Source organism: Myxocyprinus asiaticus, chromosome 26 (assembly GCF_019703515.2).
Source record: "Myxocyprinus asiaticus isolate MX2 ecotype Aquarium Trade chromosome 26, UBuf_Myxa_2, whole genome shotgun sequence".
In the NCBI taxonomy this organism is placed as follows: domain Eukaryota; kingdom Metazoa; phylum Chordata; class Actinopteri; order Cypriniformes; family Catostomidae; genus Myxocyprinus; species Myxocyprinus asiaticus.
In genome coordinates this window covers 32,256,123-32,278,990 of record NC_059369.1, presented here as the reverse complement: position 1 = coordinate 32,278,990, position 22,868 = coordinate 32,256,123, and the positions used below count along the sequence as shown (strand labels likewise).

Here is a 22,868-nt window from a genome sequence, read left to right as displayed (position 1 = left end):
CATGCATGCTTCCTGCATAAACATGCAAGCGTCCTTGATATTTTGTAGCCGCAATTTCATCTGTGTTCTCAAACTGACTCTTCATTCAGTTCAATAACTGGAGTTCTATTGATAGGCAATTGTGATTGGATAGTTTAATCCAATCATGTACTAACATGTTGTGATTTTAATGGTTTTACAAGCCGTATCCTTGGCTACCTTTGATTAGAATACTCACGTGACTGAGAAAGCCACATAGGCGATAGAGAAATTTTAGGAGAGGGGAAATACGGGACAAAACAAAAAATTTTCAGAATAATTCGGGACACTAGACAAAGTGCTTAAATACGGGTCTGTCCCGGGAAAAATGGAACATCTGGCCACCCTGTGGAGATAGAATTGATGTTTAGTTATGGGGGTGTACAGGAAGTGGATTGACAATGTGGGAATTGGCTCTGATGCAATGTGAGTCCTCAATTTGAGAAAGACCCTCAGCTTATGGAGAAATGAGAGATCTGCCGTCTGACCAGGAATGAGAAGCTTATTAGCCCCTGCATGGGCACTGATTTATAGGAACAATTCCAGAGCAGCCCCTTGGGGTCAAGGGATGTTTTAGAGGGGGTGTGAATGGGGAAACATGTGTGCTAATGATCATGTTCCAGGTGGTGTAGGGAGGAACGCTTGACCTGAGAGAGCAGTGGTAAGTGATGATGGTTTGGCTGGAGAGGTTAGAAGCTGTGGGGGTCTGAGAACAGAGGGAGGCTTGTGGATGTGTTGTTGATATCTGTGGAGAACTCTGATCCAGGGGTCAAATGCTACCAGTGCTTTCACATTACCTGAAGAGATGTGCTTTTCCATGTACACAAGCAATGATAAGAATGTCAAAACTAATCTTACTCATTTTCTCTCTCTGATATTATATTTTTTAGGTAATCCAGTCTAATTATTTTTGGATTACCTCTGACTTAATTCTTGTTTATTTGATGTCAAATGCATTTGAGTAGGATAATCTATACCATTTTGACATACTGTAATGTTGCTTAAATGCATTTAAGAAAGCTTACTTAATCAAAATATGAGTTTTGATATGAGTTTTTGTGTTTTACTGTGTTTGGGTTCAATTCTGCCTTTTGTCTCCACTCTTAATATTTCCTTTAAGATTACTTATAATAATAAATAGTACTGAATATAAAGCTTGATTTCATCGCAGTGATTTGGTCACGGTGAAAATTGGGGAGTTGAAAGAAAGGTCTGATCCGGGTATAATTAACCATTGTTTTACTATAGTAATATTGTAGGAACCATGTTTTTTAGTGGAAGCCATAGTTTTAATGCAATTAACCACTTTACTACAATACTACAGTGTTACTACGGTAATATGGTGTTAATATAGTAACCGTATTAATTTTGTGGTAACTATGATTTCACTACAATACAATGGTTCTTTTAGTAAAATCATGGGTAATTTTTGTTAGGTTTAGGGTTAGGTTTTTTGTAGGGTGTAGAGACTTTGTGGGACTCAATAAACACAATAAACACACTGCAGTGATGCCACTATGCTGTATTTTAGTATTTATTAGGGGTGAAAATAGTATCTGCCACTATTTGTAAAGAAGGAAGTATAGGTCTCTATGGAACAGTAATAGGCGTTTCTCAATCTGTGGGCTTTTTCAAACCGGGATGGGCATTTTTCAACTATACAATGAAAGTAGGGAATTTCAGTGTAGTAGGCAAATTGTATAAGCAATTGAAAAACACCCATCCCGGTTTGAAAAACATTGATTGGAAATGCCCATTTTTGTTCTGCAGAGACACAAGTCTCCAAACAAGTTGCTTTTTGTTGCTATTTTTTTTATTATATTTTTTGCTGAAGGTCAGTGGTATTTCACCACTATACATCAGTAGTGTTTAGCAATTTGCATAATTGCATAATTGGTCATGAGAAGGCATGGTCTAGACTCTAATAGTTTAAGTGTGGTTTTGTCCTCAAATTCAGAAGAAAATGTATTTTACATGGTGTAAAAATATGAAGGGAGTTGCAGATAGAGCTCTAGGCCCTCCATCTAGTTTCTAGAAATATGGACATGTGCTCCAGGGTTTGTTAAAGAAATGTGGTCTTACTCTGGTAATTTCAGCATTACAAACACCATCCACATGTGGTAACAGATCAGACCAGTTGAATCAATGTCCCCAAAGTTAGCACAAAAGCAAAATGTAATAAATTTACATTTTAAAGCAGAGTACAAAAAGCAATTCACAAAACTAAAACTTTACTGCACTAATGTAATCGGTTCGGCATTTATGTTTGGAATACATTTTGAATATGAAATGATGTGTACTTGGGCATTTTTATGTGTTTGGGTTAGTGTAGACATGGTTATATGACACACAGAATGATCATAGTTGGTTAGATATGCAATGTAAAGTTTAGAAAACATGCAAGCATACCTCCAAATGCTTCTTAAGTTTTGGAAGGCAAAGTTTACATTGCATAGTTATGTTTTTGCCCTGTCTTTCCTTAATAGTGAAACGATTTGTTTGTGTAAATTTAGAGTATAAACACAGTGTGAGTGAGACTGCTTCATCTTCAGTGTAATTATAGCCACCTGGCTTGCTAGTATCAGGTCAGGGGATCCATAAATAATAAACAATTTACTGCCGTTGCCTGATTATAATTATGTAATCTATAAAAATGTAACTATAATCTGAATGTAATCCATTACTACCATAATTGTACAAATGTATAATAAGTCAACACCTTTGCAAGTGCCCAAATTTGTGTTCACTATGCTGATTCATGACATCAGGAACAAGAGACCAGAATGAAACAGCCTGTCTGCCTCTTGTCCAATTTCTCTTTGTGTTCCATTAAAAAAAAAAAAAAAGAAATGTCATAATCAGCAATTTGTTTATGAGCATATAATTCAGATTTGTAATGCGTTCTTGATTTATAGCAAACACAGACAAAAATCAACAAGGATATGCTATTGTTACCATTTATTATTTTCTTGATGAGAATTTCCATGTCTCCTCTCACATTGTTTAATGTTTCATGATTTGAAATCATTGCTAATCAATGAACAAACACAAAGTGTGAAATAAAAATAATTATCAAGGAGGAAATTTGTAGTGGAGATTGTGACTTCCCTGGAGAAATCTAAATCCCCTCATTAGCATTTCCAATGTGCTGAGCCTTTGAGGGATGAAAGGGAATGCTGATTGGAAAGTAAGAGTCTATTAAGAGACTTGATTAGACTTTTATGCAAATACATTGTTGATGAAATTAGTGTTTAGGGCCCTTGCTCCTGATAATTTTAACTGTTAGTGGAACTGAAGGACAGGTTTGAATTTATAGAGGAAATGCTTATAAAGGCTTGTGCATCATTGCTACATTGACTTTTTCAATGGTTGATTCTTAAGTTATTACATTTGATCTCCTGCAATCCTGAATATGAGATTGCATGAGTGACTCGATACACCAGTTAAATGACTTTAGTTTTGAATTTTCATAAAAGCAGCATATTCTGTAGAATTCACTTTAATAGTTTACATTTACATGTTTGGCAGATGCCTTTATCCAAAGCTTACACGTTATCAGTATGTGTGTTCCCTGCGAATCAGACCCACAGCCAGTTGAGCTACAGGAGCAAATAGTATGTGATTGGTTGAGAGTGTGAGTATACAGTATGTGTAATGTACTGTATGTTTGTGTAAGCAGTCAGGGAGTAAATGTCAAGGTTTATGTTATCGTTTAAGCCCTGGTAAAGGTGTTTTAGACCTGCTCTGCAGAAGTTGCTTTCAAAGCGCCTACTAATAATTGAAAAAACAAAGAAGAAAATGCACTTTCATAATGCTTACAGTGCACCTTTGCCAGTCCAGAGTCTAATGTCTCTTTACAACAGTTTAACATGATGGGGCTTCAGAAAAACAGTTCCATTTAACTCTGTCTGCAGTCTATATGCATCTATTTAACCTGACTTTTGTTAACCCTTACTGTTTGCTATTGACAAGCAAGCCTATATCTGACCTGCTAAATCTCAGCATGTTTACTTTTAAAAAGGTATTTTTGTGAAGTTAATTCTGTTCCATTTTATTATATAAACTTTACCAGTCTTAGCATGCAATTGCAATCTTAGACATAACTGGCCACTCTCTTACATGTACTCAACACCATATGCTTGAAATACTTGTGACCATTGAACAGGGTACAAAATTTTCTTGTACCTGCCACTGGTGGATACATGCTAAAAAATTGCTGAACATAAATATTTATTGCATTATTTTTTATTTAATATGCCTTTTATGATGCCCTATGACAATGGGATTGTTCAGCTGTTTGTTTTCCTTCCATTTTTGTTCCTCCAATTTTCGTTTTGGTTACTTAATGCCAGGAATTTTTCACATATGTGTCAGCATATGGAGTCCTGGAGAGAGAAAAAAAAAAACGTAGTAGATAAACCCATGATGATGATAACATTTACACTGAGGTAAATTTGTTAGATGACGCATCCAATGTTTTTTTTAGACAGATTGCTATGCCTTTGATTTCAATTGTGCATGTAACTTACATAAGTGAGGGTCAGACTATCATTCATAAGTTAAAATGTTTACATTTACAGTTAAATCATGTAATGTTGCCATTCCACACAATGTTACCAGCCAGTTTATTTACTTGTCATAGTCAATTTGTACTCACATTTCATGCTTGGATAGTGTTGAGGACACAAAAAGTTGACCCTGCTTGAGACACTTTTCCAGGACCTTTCAATGAAAGTGGCCTTTTACCCTGGATGCTATTCAAATGCTTTATCTTACGAGTGAGCCTTTTTATGTTTCTGGCTGTGGAGCATGTGTTCTGCTCAGGTGTGAGGAGTTGTAAAACACTAGCCATAAACCCTAGCATGTGAGTCAGCAAAACATCCTGGTTACTTGCGTAACCTCTGTTCCCTGATGGAGGGAACGAGACATTGTGTCGATGTAGTAAAACTAGGGGTCACTCTTGGGAGCACGAGACACCTCTGGTCTTTGATAAAAGGCCAATGAAAATTGGCAAGTGGTATTTGCATGCCACTCCCCCGAACATACGGGTATAAAAGGAGCTGGTATGCAACCACTCATTCAGGTTTTATGCTGAGGAGCCGAGACAAGGTCCGGCCATTTCAGCGGGTAGTTCAGCGTTGTGGCAGGAGGGACACAACGTCTCATTCCCTCCATCAGGGAACGGAGGTTACGCAAGTAACCAGGACGTTCCCTATCTGTCACTCACTCGACGTTGTGTCAATGTAGTGACACTCGGGGTCCCTATACGAAACACCACAACCGGCTGAACTGTGTTACATGAACTGGCGGTGTGTGGCGGGCAGACCACTGTGTGCCTCGTAGCCAGCGTACCAGGCAAACAAGTAACCTCCCCCAACATAGTTATGAGTGTTGAACGGCCCTTTGGGGACAAGTCATACTACCCAAAAGATAGAGACAGGCTGACCCAGTCATGGCCTCTTTTCCCCTTCTTTTTTCCACTCCCTAAAAAAGAAGGGAGATTATCCGACTGGGCCGCCAGGTCTAGTCGGGGGGTGTGACACCGCGGAGACCACACCTCGCCCAAAGAGAGGGGGTATATTTCAGTGGAAAAAATATATCACATGGTCTTGCCGACCATGTGGAGAGCCTCATGGTAGATCCAACCCAACAGGGGAGGAGTTACTACAAACATGGAGACTGGGGCAGAGGGGCTCTGCCCAAGGAAGACGCAGTTTGCCAACAGGGAAATGAATTAACGGAAGATATATATCACATGGGGTTACCTTACAGGGAACCGTCACATGCGGAGCACCTACCCCAGAACAGGGCTCTTAGTTAGCACATGTACTGGGCCAGCAGAGAGTCTCTCCAAACACTCGACTCCACAGGGCTCGGAGGAAGTCAACCAGGGAACATAGTTTGTGAACACTACTGGGAATTAACAGCGCATGTCTTCAGCTCAGAGGAGGTGAAAGGCATTATGTGCAAGCAATACAACCGGCCAGTTATCCTGGGATTATCCACTTGTATTGCGTGCCACTATCTGGGACCAAACCGGTTCCACCCGGAGGTTGTAGAACCTTGCAAAGGTGTTGGGTGTTGCCCAGCCTGCTGCTCTGCAAATGTCTGTTAGAGAGGCACCCCTGGCCAGGGCCCAGGAGGCCGCTACACCCCTGGTAGAATGGGCTCATAGCCCTACCGGGGGCGGCATGTCCTGGGCATGATAAGCAATAGCTATGGTGTCAATGAGCCAGTGAGTGATCCTCTGCTTGGAGACAGTGCTTCCTTTCTGCTGTGCCCCAAAGCAGAAAAAGAGCTGCTCAGAGATCCTAAAGCTCTGCATGAAATCCAAATAGATGCGTAAAGCATGCACCGGACACAGCAGTGACAGGGCTGGTTCTGCCTCTTCCTGGGGCAGTGCTCGCAGGTTCACTACCTGGTCCCTTAAAGGGGTCGTGGGAACCTTGGGCACATAGCCTGGTCGGGGTCTCAGGATCCCGTGAGAGTAGCCCGGACTGAACCCCAGGCACGTTTTGCTGACAGAGAAAGTTTGCAGGTCTCCTACCCTTTTGATGGAAGTGAGCGCAGTCAGGAGGGCAGTCTTCAAAGAGAGTGCCTTAAGCTCAGCTGACTGCAAAGGCTCAAAGGGGGCTCTCTGTAGACCCTGAAGAAATACAGAGAGGTCCCATGAGGGAACGAGGCACAGTCTGGAGGGATTCAGCCTCCTGGTGCCTCTCAGGAACCTGATGATCAGGTCATGCTTCCCTAAGGACTTACCGTCGACTGTGTCGTGGTGTGCTGCTATAGCAGCAATGTACACCTTCAAGGTGGAAGGGGACAGCTGCCCTTCCAACCTCTCCTGCAGGAAGGAAAGCACCGATCTGACTGCGCATCTCTGGGGGTCATCCCATCGGGAAGAACACCACTTAGTGAACAGACGCCACTTAAAAGCATACAGGCGCCTCGTAGAGGGGGCCCTAGCCTGAGTGATTGTGTCTACCACCACGGGTGGTAGACTGCTTAGGTCTTCTGCTTCCCGTCCAGAGGCCAGACATGGAGATTCCAGAGGTCTGGTTGCGGGTGCCAGATGGTGCCCTGTCCCTGAGAAAGAAGGTCCTTCCTCAGGGGAAGTCACTGAGGAGCGTGAGGTCCGAGAACCACGTCTGGGTGGGCCAGAGTCTGTGCAAGTAGGCTCACTGGGGGAAACGCATATTTGCGCAGGCCAGGGGGCCAGCTGTGTGCCAGCGCATCTATGCTGAGGGGTGCCTCGGTCAGGGCGTACCAGAGTGGGCAGTGGGATGATTCTTGGGAGGCGAACAGGTCCACCTGTGCCTGTCCGAACCGACTCCAAATCAGCTGGACCACCTGAGGGTAGAGTCTCCATTCTCCCCTGAGGGTAACCTGCCATGACAGCGCATCTGCTGTAGTGTTTAGGTCGCCGGGGAAGTGAGTGGCTCGCAGTGACTTGAAGTGCTGCTGACTCCAGAGGAGGAGATGGCGGGTGAGTTGTGACATACAACGAGAGTGCAGACCACCTTAGCGGTTGACATATGCTACCGTTGCCGCGTTGTCTGTCCGAACTAACACGTGCTTGCCCTGGATCAATTGCCGAAACCTCCGCAGGGCGAGCAGAATTGCCAACAACTCGAGGCAGTTGATGTGCCAGTGCAGTTGCGGGCCCGTCCACAAGCCGGCAGCTGTGTGCCCGTTGCAAACAGTGCCCCAGCCCCAGTGTCTGTCATTACCACGATGCGCCTGGATACCTGCTTTAGGGGAACACCTGCCAGTAGAAATGAGAGGTCGGTCCAAGGGCTGAAAAGACGGTGACATACCGGCTTGATGACCACGTGATGTGTCACGTGGCACCATGCCCATCTCAGAACTCGAGTCTGATGCCAGTGCTGAAGCGGTCTCATATGCATCAACCTGAGCGGGGTGGGCACCGCTGAGGATGCCGTATGCCCCAAGAGCCTCTGAAAAATTTCAGTGGAACCGCTTTTTTCTGTTTGAATGCCTTCAAACAGGCCAGCACTGACTGGGCACGCTCTTTTGTGAGGCGCGCTGTCAAAGAGACTGAGTCCAACTCCAAACTGAGGAAAGAGATGCTCTGAACCGGGAGGAGCTTGGTCTTTCTCCAGTTGACCTGAAAGCCCTAGTCGGCTGAGGTGTGAGATCACCAAGTCCCAGTGTGCACACAATCTGTCCCGAGAGTGAGCTAGGATTAGCCAATCTTTGAGATAGTTGAGAATGCGAATGCAAATGCCCACTTCCCTTAATGGGGCAAGGGTTGCCTCTGCAACCTTCGTGAAGACGTGAGGAGACAAGGACAGGCCGAAAGGGAGGACCTTGTACTGATACGCCTGACCCTCGAATGCAAACCGCAGGAAGGGTCTGTGTCAAGGTAGAATCGATACATGAAAGTACACGTCCTTCAGGTCTACCATCGCGGACCAATCTTGATGCCGGACGCTCGCCAGAATGCGTTTTTGCGTCAGCATCTTGAACGGGAGTCTGTGTAAAGCCCGGTTCAGTACTCGCAGGTCCAAGATTGGCCGCAACCCACCACCTTTTTTCGGTATGATGAAGTAGGGGCTGTAAAACCCCTTCTTCATCTCGGCCGGAGGGACAGGTTTTATCTCGCCCTTCCGTAGGAGGGTAGCGATCTCCGCGTGCAAGGTAGCAGCGTTTTCGTCCTTCACCAAGGTGAAGTGGATACCGCTGAACCTGGGCGGGCACCTGGCAAACTGAATCGCGTAGCCTAGTCAGACGGTCTGGACCAGCCATCGCGACAGATTGGAAAGCGCAAGCCACGCATCCAAGTTCCGCGCAAGGGGGACCAAGGGGACAATGTCGTCGGATGTACCGGCAGGTGGGGCCTCGCGGCGGGGCAGAGCTTGAGGTGCCACACCACGTCGTGGCCGTGCTGAGTCTAGGGACATCGAAGCACTTACCTGGCTCCTTGTGACCACCCCTGGAACAGCCTGGGACAGGGGAAGAAGAGGCCTGTCCTCATGACCCATGGAGCCTGTCACATCGGGGGCAGATGTGTGCCACAGCTGGGTGCTTAGGGGCAGGAAGACCGCCGCTGGAGCGCCATTCCTGCAAGGAAAAAACCATGGACGGTAGTCGTGATGACGACCATGCACACTGGGTATGTGACCCAGGGAAGGAGGAAACCGCTCTTTTGCAGAACTGTTGGGTACCACAGCCACTTGTGCATGCGGCGAAATCAAACAAAAAGGCAACAAAAGATTCTCCACCCGGCCCTCCACCGGGGGATGGAGTGGTCTTCCTACCAGCTCCAGATGAGTGGGTTTCTTCGACCCTGGGTCGCCCATCTCAGGGGCACTTTGAAGACCTACGTGGGTTCTCAGCTGCCGACTGTGAGACGGGTGGTGTCTGCTTCCTGCGGTGGGCTCTACGCCGGGGCCGGGCCGAAGGGGCGGGCTGCAGCGGAGCCGGTGCAGTCACCGCAGGGGGACGCCCTTGGCAACGAGCAGACGGGGTGTGGGATCTTGGCAGGATATGCCGGATAGCCTCCATCTGCTGCTTCACCATCGAGAACTGCTGGGCAAAGTCCTCGACGGTGTTGCCGAATAGGCCAGCCTGGGAAATGAGGGCAGCAAGGAACCGTGTCTTGTCGGCCTCACCCAGCTTGACCAGGTTGAGCAAAAGGTGGCGCTCCTGGACCACTAATGTGGCCATCGTCCGCCCGAGAGACCTTCGTCGCTTGGAGAGCGGGGTCGGTTGCCGAGCGCAGTTCCTGCATCAGATCTGGGGCGGAACTACCCTCGTGCAGTTCTTTTAATGCCTTGGCTTGGGGGACCTGCAGGAGAGCCATGGCATGCAGGGCAGAGGCGGCTTGTCCAGCAGCACTGTAGGCTTTAGCCGTCAGGGACGATGTGAACCTACAGGGCTTGGACGGGAGCTTTGGGTGTCCGTGCCAGGTGGCGGTGCTCATCTGGCATAGGTGCACCGCGAGCACCTTATCCACCGGGGGAATCGCCGTATAGCCCCTGGCCGCCCCGCCATCGAGGGTAGTGAGGGCGGGGGAACTGAGGAATCGGGACCAGGCAGTAAAAGGTGCCCCCCATGATTTCGTCAGCTCCTCGTGCGCTTCCAGGCACTGGAGCAGGGATTGGCTGCTTTGAGCGGCGCCGCGAGGGTTCAGGGAAGAGTGGAGGGTTCCATCCCATTGGGGTCCCCAAATCGCCCCCAGTGCTAGCAGCGCTGGCCTCAAACCCATAGGTAGAAGGACCAAGGCGGTCTTACGAAAGCAAGCCGCGACCGCAACGTTGCCATGGTCATGTTCTCGCAGTGAGAACATGAACCATCCACGAACACTGCCTCCGTGTGGGTTGCGCCCAGACACAAAAGACAGTGATCATGACCATCTGAAGTTGAGAGGTAATGACTGCAACCAGGAATAACACACAATCGGAAAGGCATCTTTAAAAAGACGCGTCTTTAAAAATACGTTCCGTGTGTGCCGCTCTTTTAGAGAAATATACTCTTTTAGAGAAATAAACTCTTTCAGAAAATATACTCTCTTGTTTTATGCCGAAGCGCCCAGGGGCGTTCTATGCAGTGCACCAGTGCAGAGGAGGGAGAAGCCATTGAAATGTGCCGTCAGATCCAGCAGAGGTGAATGAACAGTTGGAATTCAGCTCAATGAGCATGACCGTTCGGCTCCGAAGAGAAAATCTGAATGAGTGGTTGCATACCAGCTACTTTTATACCCGTATGTCCGGGGAAGTGGCATGCAAATACCACTCGCCAATTTTCATTGGGCTTTTATCAAAGACCAGAGGTGTCTCGGGCTCCCAAGAGTGACCCCTAGTGTCACTAAACCGACACATTGTCGAGTGAGTGACAGATAGGGAACTGCTGGAAACACCTTGAGTTACAGCATAAGGAAATACCTTGAGTTACAGTGTAATGAAACATTCCTATGGAGTGATATAAAAGAGAGACAGAAACAGTAAATTAAAAATTGGTTTTGTGATGACTTAGTTGTTCATTGGAATGTGGCAATATTATGCTCAGTTTACTTTAACTGTTCTGATTAGTGTCTACCTAATCTCCCTGCTGAAAATAAAAGTGCTTAAACCTAAAAGATGGTTAGGTAGTCTCCCATCCTGATCAAACTGGTTAGGCTGTTCTGTTTTAATGGTTTTAGAGGGGCTTGGAGCATTTGTCAACTGGTCACGCTGGGAAACCAGCTAGACCAGTTTAAACCAGCTAAGACCAGCAAACCACCTTAGACAGTTATATTTCAGCATGAAAGAAATATAGAGAAATGTGAGAGAGATATTTTAAAGCAGATCAATAGAGAGATAAAAGAAGAGGAAATGGAGAGAAAAAAGATGAAAAAAGAAAACTGTTAGAGGCATTTCCATAGTTCTTTTTCCTTTTCCCGCAGGCAGTACACTTTGCATGAATTCAATCACAAAAACAGGAATATTTGGCCAACACAGAAATGGAATAAAACTGCCCTACATTGTGGATCTTGATGGCTAAATGTTTACATTTCTCTCACAGACTTAGAATGCTATAGGCTGTAGGTGAGAGGTGTAATCCGTACATTATCAGACTGACAGAAAATAGGATATAAATACAGAAAGCTTTTTGAACAGGGCCAGTGGGAATACTCATGCATTTACATGCAAAAGATGCTAGAGGGGCTGTTTCCTGCCGGAACAGAGTGGCCTTTGTCAGGAGATGTGGGTCAGATAAGGCTATAGCTGATCTCAATATCAAAAAGTTACTTTCAATAAGGTTGTATATTGTGGCCAATACATTACCAGACCTATAAAAACTGTTGTTTGGCTTTGATATAGATACATCTGTTTTCATTTATTTTGACATGAATAAGTGCATGTGGACATTTAGTGCTGTTTTTTTTTCTTCATATTTTTTTTATACATTTGTATTCCATAAATTATAGTTTACATACACAGCATAAAAAAATAAAAAAAATAAAAAATTTCATGAGTCTGAGAAATTACTGTCTGGTTACAGTAATGTTTGGGTTAGGGTTGACTCGACACATTTCAGTAGTCGGGACCAATACCAGTAAAATGTCTCGATTCTCGATACCGATTTCGATACCACAGAAAAAATGGATAGTATGCTATTAAACACACTTATTTAGCCTATTAAAAGCTATTAAAGTTCAATATCAATGTAAATAATAACAACTGCATTACTTTCAAGTGTATTTCAAGTTTTTTTTTTGCAAGTAGGGCCCTATGTAACATTTGATTTTTTCCCAAATCTTTGAGTTTTCTATTTTATTGTTTGTGATTCTTTTTTTTTTTTTTTGGTGAATTTTGTGAATTTAAAGTTTATTTCAACATCTGCACCAAAATGGTGCCTAATTAAATGAATTCATAAACTTTAATAAAATAAAAAAATAGTCAATAGTTTTTAACATACCTTTGCTTTTTTATCAAATATAGTGCTTTTGAAAAGATCTTCACAGCATAATCTAAAACGGGACATTTATCTTATTTTTTTTTTTTTTTTTGTCAAATAAAGTGCTGCACAACAGAGCATCACAGTATAAATGAAAACATTAATACAATCTTTTATTCAGTACAACAGCACTTTTGCTTGGGAAATATTGCTTAACCATTATTATTATTTGTATTATTATTATTATAGTTTATAATATATATCTTAGTATATTACATTTAATTATACAGTGTTAACATATTTCTATCACAAGTTGTATCAAGCTTTTATTGTGATATGAATGCTTTTAAGTTGTGTGTGTTTTTGACAGTAGCTTCACACCTCAAGATAAACAGTTTTTTTTAGTTTTTTTTAATGGCCGAATTGATTTTTAAAGCACAAAACACTACAATTTAATCATATAAACATACTCTGCATGCACTACGCACTCCACAGTCATCTTTTACAGCACGCACAGTGCAATTGATGCTCTTAATGCTATAATTTTTTCATTTGAGCAGTGTCACACATTCACTGTAAAGCGTGCAGCACATGCAGACAAACAGTATATTTATTTTATTAAATTGCATCCTTTTGCAGTTTAATAGTCACACTAGGACCTTTTACCATTTTAATCAGATTAAATGTGCATACATTTTTTTCCCAAAAATGTCAAATTTGTGTCTGAGCATTTGAAAGCAGTCTTGTATCAGTCAAAAAAGCGCATGGGTATCGAATTGAGTCTGTGCTCAGTACTACCGGTACTGCATAAACACTGGTATCAAGGCAACTTTTTTTTATTTTAGTATCGACTTGGTACTCGAAGTACCGGTACTTTTGACATCCCTAGTTTGGGGATTTTTTTTGGTGCTAACTAATAGCCAGTCTACACACTTCCTAAGGCAAAACCTTCTGAAAGAAAAACAGCAGAAATCAGCCTACGGTGGTTTGCTAGTCTTAGCTGATTTAAGATAGTTTAGTTGTCTAGTTTAGCTAGTTTTCAGATACATTAGGCCAAGTTGGTGTTTAGATGGTTGGCCGAATGGTCTCTCTGCCTCAGCAGTGGATAAGTGCCTAAAACCCCTCTAAAACCATCTAAACAGCTCAGCCTAACCAGTTTGGCAATCCACCTTAGACTAGATTAAGTTTTTTTTTTTTTTTTCAACAGGCAAATCTTTGATTAGGTTTGTTGTTCAGCAGTCTGTTTGTTGCTTTTGCATTTAGGTAAATAGCAGCCTATAAATAAGAATTTACGAGTTTTTTGTATATAAAGTGGGTCTACTGTGAGAGAAAAAGCATGTAATCTGCACATGTCAGATGGATAGAGAAAAAGGGTGACTGAAATGAAGTGACAGAGTTTTGAAGCTATAGAGGTTCGTGCCACATAGACACCAGGCAGTCACTAATCCAATCACACACACATGATCTGTGCACTTTCACAGGAAACACTCAGACGCAAGCACTTATTAAAATCTGAGCACAAGTACTGCAAAACAGGATATAAGAGATTTAGAGCAACAGCTGGCCACTTATTGGCCAAAATATTGTCTCTTTATAAGCGAAAGAGACAGGGAAAAGACACTGCCGTGTGACTTAATTCACTGAACGCTTAATTTCCAAGCATGAGGTCTTCATTTGGGGGCAATGTTTAGACCCTCACTACTAATTCAATGCAAAACTGTTCAACACATTCATTCATATTACATCCAAACATATTTAAATTAATCTCTTTAAGATACTGGTCGTTAGAATGTTAGTAGGTAGTATGCATTTCCCAAAAGCATAGTTATCTAAGTAGCATGTAAAAATTTTGTAAATTAACGAGAGCTAGAAACTGCTCTTAAGAGCAACTTAAACATATCTTGCTAGCATATTTAAGTTTAACAGAGACAAAGGGACATTTAATAAATTGTATGAATATATTTGGTCATTGGAAAGGCACTGTATACTACTTCAGAGGGTAAAAAGTGTCGAACAAATCGCATTGAAAGCAATAGGGAGTCTCCACAGTCTGCACATGCGACACTGATGATAAGTCTAAATTTGCATGGAACGTAATACAGTATTATGCTATATTGGCCTTCTTTTTAAGCATAACTATAATGGCAATAGAAATATGATGTGTTCTTACTAAACTGATTTCTTAACAAGGCATATGTGAGTAAATTGACCCTGCAGTTTTAAAATTAAATAAATAGGCGTAAATAAATATTTAAAACATGATTAACAAAAGTGATTAGAGTGATTAACCCCCCCCCACCCCCCCAATCACTTTCGTTAATCTCCAAGAAGTCTACGTCTGAAACCCTGTCTTAACAAAGCGTCATGGTTACTGGTGTAACCTCCATTCCCTGATGGAGGGAACGAGACGTTGGTGTTGATGTAGTGACACTAGGGGTCACTTTTGGGAGCACGAGACACCTCTGGTCTTTGATAAAAGGCCAATGAAAATTGCCGAGTGGTATTTGCATGCCACTCCCCCGAACATATGGGTATAAAAGGAGTTGGTATGCAACCACTCATTCAGGTTTTACTCTGAGGAGCCGATATAAGGTCCGGCCATTTCAGTGGGTAGTTCAGCGTTGTGGCAGGAGGGAACAACGTCTCGTTCCCTCAATCAGGGAACAGAGGTTACACCAGTAACCATGACGTTCCCTATCTGTCACTCACTCGACGTTGGTGTCGATGTAGTGACACTAGGGGTCCCTATACAAAATGCCACAAGGCTGAACTGTGTTACGTGAACTGGTGGTGTGTGGTGGGCAGACATGCTGTGTGCCTCATAGCCAGCACACCAGGTCAACACGTAACCTCCCCCAACACAGTTATAAGTGTCGAACGGCCCTTTTTGGGGACAAGTCGACTACCCAGAGATAGAGACAGGCTTAACCCAGTCATGGCCTCTTTCCCCTTCTCTTTTTCCACTCCCTAGAAAAGAAGGGGGATTATCCGACTGGGCCGCCAGGTCTAGTCGGGGGGTGTCCCTCCCAAGGGGAGGACACCGCGGAGACCACACCTCACCCCAAGAGAGGGGGGGATATTTAAGTGGAAGAATACATCACATGGTCTTTCTAACCATGTGGAGAGCCTTTAAGGTAGATCCTGCCCAATGGGGAGGAGTTACTACAACATGGAGACTGGGGCAGAGGGGCTCTGCCCAAGGAAGACGCAGTTTGCCAGCAGGGAAATGAATTAGCGGAAGATAGAGATCGCATGGGGTTAGCCTTACAAGGAACCGCCACATGCGGAGCGCCTACCCCAGAACCGGGCTCTTAGTTAGCACGTGTACTGGGCCGGCAGCGAGTCTCTCCGAAAACTCGACTGCCACAGGGCTAGGAGGAAGTCAACCAGGGAACAACTTTTGTGAACACTACTGGGAATTAACAGCGCACGTCTTCAGCTCAAAAGGAGGTGGAAGGCGCTATATGCAAGCGATACACCCGGCCGGCTATCCCGGGCTTATCCGCTTGTGTTGCGTGCAACTACCTGGGACGAAACCGGTTCCACCCGGAGGTTGTAGAACCTTGCAAAGGTGTTGGGTGTTGCCCAGCCCGCTGCTCTGCAAATGTCTGTTAGAGAGGCACCTCTGGCCAGGGCCCAAGAAGCCGCTACACCACGGGTAGAATGGGCTCGTAGCCCTACCGGGGGCGGCATGTTTTGGACAAGATATGCCATAGTTATCTGACTGCACATATCTGACTGCGCATATCTGGGGGTCTTCCTGATGGAAAGAACACCACTTAGCGAACAGACGCCACTTAAAGGCATACAGGCGCCTCGTAGAGGGAGCCCTAGCCTGAGTGAACGTGTCTACAATCGCAGGTGGGAGACAGCTTAGGTCTTCCACGTCCCGTCCAGGTGCCAGACATGGAGATTCCAGAGGTCTGGGTACGGGTGCCGGATGGTGCCCCTTCCCTGAGAAAGAAGGTCCTTCCTCAGGGGAATTTGCCCCGGGGAGCTGTCGCGGAAAGCGTGAGGTCCGAGCACCACGTCTGGGTGGGCCAGTAGGGTGCTTACCAGGACGATCTTCTCCTCATACTCCCTGACCTTGCACAGGGTCTGTGCAAGCAGGCTCACTGGGGGAAAACGCATATTTGCGAATGCCAGGGGACCAGCTGTGTGCCAGCGCGTCTATGCCGAGGAAGGCCTCGGTCAGGGCGTACCAGAGCGGGCAGTGGGGAGGATTCTTGGGAGGCGAACAGGTGCACCTATGCCTGTTGAATCGACTCCAAATCAGCTGGACCATCTGAAGGTGGAGTCTCCACTCTCCCTTGAGGGTAACCTGTTGTGACGGCGCATCCACCGAAGTGTTGAGGTTGCCCGGGATGTGAGTGGCTTGCAGCGACTTGAGGTGCTGCTGACTCCGTTGGAGGAGACGGCGGGCGAGTTGTGACATACAGCGGGAGCGCACACCGCCTTGGCGGTTGACATATGCTACTGCTGCCGTGCTGTCTGTCCGAACTAGCACGTGCTTGCCCTGGATCAACGGTCGGAACCTCCGCAGGGCGAGCAGAATTGCCAGTAACTCAAGGCAGTTGATGTGCCAACGCAGCCGCGGACCCGTCCAGAGGCCGGTGGCTGCGTGCCCGTTGCCAACAGTGCCCCAGCCCGTTTTGGAGGCATCTGTCGTGACCACGATGCGCCTGGAGACCAGTTCTAGGGGAACACCTGCTCGTAGAAACGACAGGTCAGTCCAAGGGCTGAAAAGCCGGTGACAGACTGACGTAATGGCCATGCAGTGTGTCCCGTGGCGCCATGCCCGTCTCGGGACTCGAGTCTGGAGCCAGTGCTGAAGCGGCCTCATATGCATCAGCCCGAGCGGGGTGGCCACCGCCGAGGATGCCATATGCCCCAGGAGCCTCTGAAAAAGTTTCAGTGGAACCGCTTTTTTCTGTTTGAACACCTTCAAACAGGCCAGCACCGACTGGGCGCGCTCGTTCGTAAGGTGTGCCGTCAAGGAGACTGAGTCCAACTCCAAACCGAGAAAAGCGATGCTCTGAACCGGGAGGAGCTTGCTCTTTTCCCAGTCGACCCGAAGCCCTAGTCGGCTGAGGTGTGAGAGCACCAGGTCCCTGTGTGCGCATAAAACGTCTCGAGAGTGAGCTAAGATTAGCCAGTCGTCGAGATAGTTGAGAATGCGAATGCCCACCTCCCTAAAAGGGGCAAGGGCAGCCTCTGCGATCTTCGTAAAGACGCGAGGAGACAGGGACAGGCTGAAAGGGAGGACTTGTACTGATACGCCTGACCCTCGAACGCGAACCGCAGGAAGGGTCTGTGTTGAGGAAGGATCGAGACGTGAAAGTACGCATCCTTCGGGTCTACCGCCGCGAACCAATCTTGATACCAGATGCTCGCCAGAATGCGTCTTTGCGTCAGCATCTTGAACGGGAGACTGTGTAAAGCCCGGTTCAGTACTCGCAGGTCCAAGATTGGCCGCAACTCACCGCCTTTTTTCGGTACAATGAAGTAGGGGCTGTAAAACCCCTTCTTCATCTCGGCTGGAGGGACAGGTTATATCGCATCCTTCCGTAGGAGGGTAGCGATCTCCGCGCAAGGTAGCAGCGTTTTCGTCTTTCACCAAGGTGAAGTGGACACTGCTGAACCTGGGCGGATGCCCAGCGAAGTGAATCGCGCAGCCGAGTCGGACAGTCCGGACCAGCCCTCGTGATGGACTGGAAGGCGCAAGGCATGCGTCCAAGTTCCACGCAAGGGGGACAACGTCATCGGATGTACCGGCAGGTGGGGCCTTGCGGCGGGGCGGAGCTCGAGGTGCCACACCACGTCGTGGCCGTGCTGAGTCCGAGGACATCGAAGCACTTACCTGGCTGCTTGTGACCACCCCCGGAACAGCCTGGGACGGGGGAGGAAGAGGCCTGTTCTCATGACCCATGGAGACTGTCACATCGGGGGCGGATTTGTGCCACAGCAGGGCGCTCAGGGCGGGAGACCGCCGCTGGAGCGCCAACCTGCCAAATGGAGTGGTGGACGGTGGTCGTGATGCCAGCCGTACACACCGGATACGTGACCCAGGGTACAAAGAAACCACTCTTGCTGATCTCTTGAGTACTGCAGCCACTTGGGCATGCAGTGCAATTAAATGCAAAAGGTAACAAAAAGATGAAGATCTGCTTACCAGCTCCAGAGCAGCGGGTTTCGTTGTCCCTGGGTCGCCCGTCTCAAGGGCGCTTTGAAGCCTTTCACGGGTTCTGGGCGGCCGCGAGACGGGTGGTGTCTGCTTCCTGCGGTGGGCTCCACGCCGGGGCCGGGTGGAAGGGGTGGGCTGCGGCGGAGCCGGTGCAGTCACCGCAGGGGGACGCCCTTTGCGATGAGTAGATGGGGTGCGGGATCTTGAGCCACACCGGGGCAGGATATGCCGGCTAGCATCCATCTACTGCTCTACCATCGAGAACTGCTGGGTAAAGTTCTCGACGGTGTCGCCGAATAGGCCCGCCTGGGAAATGGGGGCAGCAAGGAATCGTGTCTTGTCGGCCTCACCCATCTCGACCAGGTTGAGCCAAAGGTGGCGCTCCTGGACCACTAGTGTGGCCATCGTCTGCCCGAGAGACCGCGCCGTGACCTCCGTCGCTCGGAGAGCGAGGTCAGTCGCCGAGCGCAGTTCCTGCATTAATCCCGGGGCAGAACTACCCTCGTGCAGTTCCTTTAGCGCCTTGGCAGACTTGCAGGAGAGCCATGGCGTGCAGGGTGGAGGCGGCTTGTCCAGCGGCACCGTAGGCCTTGGCCGTCAGAGACGACTTAAACCTACAGGTCTTGGATGGGGGCTTTGGGCACCCGCGCCAGGTGGCGGCGCTCTGCAGGCATAGGTGCACCGCGAGCGCCTTTATCCACCGGGGGATTGCCGAATAACCCTTGGCCGCCCCACCATCGAGGGTAGTGAGAGTGAGGAAGCTGAAAAGATCAGGACCGGGCAGTAAAAAGTGCCTCCCGTGACCTTGTCAGCTCTTCATGCACTTCCGGTAAGAAAGGAACGGGGCGGGGCGTGGCTTTGAGCGGCGCCGCGAGCCCAGGAACCAATCACTGAGCCGCGAGGGTTCAGGGAAGAGCGGTGAAATCCACTCTAACCCACGCTTGTGGCTGCCCGGGAAAGCATGTCGTCATCTCCGCGTCAGCCTGTGACTGGGCGATCGACCCCGAAGGGAGGAGCCCAGCTGAGGCTTCCGACTGGATGAGGGTCCCCAAATCGCCCCCAGTGCTAGCCGCGCTGGCCTCAAACCCGTGGGTAAAAGGACCAAGACGGGAGCCTCTGGGGTGGCTCGCTTTCTTACGAAGGCGAGCCGTGACCGCAACGTTGCCATGGACATATTCTCGCAATGAGAACATGACCATCCACGAACGCTGTCTCCGCGTGAGCAGTGCCCAGACACGAAAGACAGTGATCGTGACCGTTAGAAGGCGAGAGATAACGAGCACAACCAGGAATAACACACAATCGGAAAAGCATCTTTAAAAAGACGCGTCTTTAAAAAGACGTTCCATGTGTGTGCTCTTTTAAAGAAATATATACTCTTTTAGAGGGGAAAAATGCTCATTCAGAAAATATACTCTCTAGTTTTTCTGCCAAAGCGCCCAGGGGCATTCTCTGCAGTGCACCATTGCAGAGGAGGGAGAAGCCCCTGAAATGCGCCGTCAGATCCAGCAGAGGTGAATGAACAGTAGTATTCAGCTCAGTGAGCATGACCGTTCGGCTCCGAAGAGAAAATCTGAATGAGTGGTTGTATACCAGCTCCTTTTATACCCGTATGTTCGGGGGAGTGGCATGCAAATACCACTCGCCAATTTTCATTGGGCTTTTATCAAAGACCAGAGGTGTCTCGGGCTCCCAAGAGTGACCCCTAGTGTCACTACATCGACACCAACGTTGAGTGAGTGACAGATAGGGAACCATCGTTATTACTTTAATTAAATTAAGTAATAGCACCTCGGCAAGGTTACATAGAATTTCCATGTTTGCCAGTATTTGTGCATTATTATCATGCTGAGAAGACAAACTCCTGGACATACTGGCCAAAGTTTGAGCACCTTTGGCCGGACAGCTCTTGTTTCAAAGCACTTATGTTCTCCTTTATAACCAGCAATCTACATGCAGGTTTGGTAAACAGGCGTTGCTCCATCATAAAACAATGAGCGATGTTAGTTAAGATGGTTGAAAAAGCTTAAGTAGCAACATTATCAGGAAATCCAGCCATTATGTGACATACTCAGTGATACTTTACATTTATTTCACTTTAGGAGTGTTGGAGAAAGAGGACAGTGGAAGCAGCAGCTCACTGGCAAAAGCCAAGATTCTCTACAGGTCCTGCATCAACGAGAGTAAGTACAACAACCACCTCAAAAACAGGACTGGTTGGAGACCAATGGCTATATATTTTGAGTGATAACATAGAAACTTGTGTTTAATTCCCAGTAAAGTGAACTAGAATAGCCATAATCCTAAAGCGAAAGATCTACCAATCAGAGAATCGTAGCAAACAAACTGCAGCAAAAGAGCTCAGCAGCAACCGTCCATTCCCATGATGCATCTCAAATGACGTAATCGAGTCGGTCTCCACTCTCACACTACTTATATACAATATTATCAGTATATATGAATATTTTGCAGTAAACTTAAAATAAGTTGTTTTTATACATAAGCAGTGACTTTGTAAGGGATAATGTACAGTCAGCCAGATGTTATTGCAAAATAAATCCCTTCAAGGTGATACAAGAGGTGATTCCTGATCACTCTGTCTGGGTTTATTTTGCGATAACAACTGGCTGACAGTACATAATCCCACTTATTACACGTAACCACATAAATAAATACATGGACATTTAATATTGATTTGCGTTGAAATTATGTAATTATGTAAGAAGAAAGAAATCACTGAACAGCTAAAATCCACCTCCAGTTTGCATCTCAGTTCGGTTGGTGTTTACAGCGCTTCCTTTCCGCTGTGCACCAAAGCAGACAAAGAGCTGCTCAGAGATTCTAAAGCTCTGCGTACAATCCAAATAGATGTGTAAAGTGCGCACCGGACACAGCAACGACAGGGCTGGTTCTGTCTCCTCCTGGGGCAGCGCTTGCAGGTTCACCACCTGGTCCCTAAAAGGGGTGGTGGGAACCTTGGGCACATAGCCCGGTCAGGGTCTCAGGATCATGTGAGAGTAACCCGGACCGAACTCCAGGCACGTTTTGCAGACAGAGAACGCTTGCAGGTCTCCTACCCTCTTGATGGAACTGAGCACAGTCAGGAGGGCAGTCTTCAAGGAGAGTGCCTTAAGCTCGGCTGACTGCAAAGGCTCAAAGGGGGCTCTCTGTAGATCCTGAAGAACTACAGAGAGGTCCCATGAGGGAACGAGGTGCGTTCTGGAGGGATTCAGCCTCCTGGCACCTCTTAGGAACCTGATGATCAGGTCGTGCTTCCCTAAGGACTAACCGTCAACTGCATCGTGGTGTGCTGCTATGGCAGCAACGTACACCTTCAAGGTGGAAGGGGACAGCCTCCCTTCCAACCTCTCCTACAGGAAGGAAAGCACTGATCTGACTGTGCATCTCTGGGGGTCTTCCCGTTGGGAAGAACACCACTTAGCAAACAGACGCCACTTCAAGGCATACAGGCTCCTCATAGAGGGGGCCCTAGCCTGAGTGATCGTGTCTACCACTGCGGGTGGTAGACCGCTTAGGTCTTCCACATCTCGTCCAGGGGCCAGACATGGAGATTCCAGAGGTCTGGTCGAGGGTGCCAGATTGTGGTGGGGGGGGGGCTGTTGCAAGGAACGTGAGGTCCGAGAACCACATCTGGGTGGGCCAGTAGGGTGCTACCAGGATGACCTGCTCCTCGTCCTCCCTGACCTTGCACAGGATCTGTGCAAGTAGGCTCACTGGGGGAAACTCATATTTGCATAGGTCAGGGGGCCAGCTGTGTGCCAGCGTGTCTATGCTGAGGGGATCTTCGGTGAGGGCGTACCAGAGCGGGCAGTGGGAGGAATCTTGGGAGGCGAACAGGTCCACCTGTGCCCGTCCGAATCGACTCCAAATCAGCTGAACCACCTGAGGGTGGAGTCTCCACTCCCCCCTGAGGGTAACCTGCCGTGACAGCGTGTCCGCTGTAGTGTTGAGGTTGCCTGGGATGTGAGTGGCTCACAGCGACTTGAAGTGCTGCTGACTCCAAAGGAGGAGATGGCGGGCGAGTTGTGACATACAACGAGAGCGCAGACCGCCTTGGCGGTTGACATATGTTACTGTTGCCATGTTGTCTGTCCGAACTAACACGTGCTTGCCCTGGATCAATGATTGCCAAGTCACAGGCTGATGCCAAAATGACGGACATGTTTCCTGGGCAGCCGCGAGCGTCAGGTTAGAGTGGAACCCTCAAAGCAGCCACGCCCCGCTCCAGTGCCATTCTTCCCGGAAG

At 47.3% G+C, this 22,868-nt stretch overlaps 1 protein-coding gene across 4 annotated transcripts in view; it reads left to right on the top strand.

Moving 5' to 3' along the window:
• LOC127416863 (neprilysin-like) overlaps positions 1–22,868 on the top strand; it is a 92,588-nt gene that overhangs the window by 45,780 nt on the left and 23,940 nt on the right. For 3 of the 4 annotated variants that reach the window (XM_051656444.1, XM_051656442.1, XM_051656446.1), the window contains one exon: positions 20,704–20,784. The exons of the other annotated variant lie outside the window; for it this stretch is intronic. In XM_051656444.1, the coding sequence (XP_051512404.1) occupies positions 20,704–20,784 (81 nt within the window). The remainder of the gene's footprint in view (positions 1–20,703; positions 20,785–22,868) is intronic. 4 annotated transcript variants of the gene reach the window in all.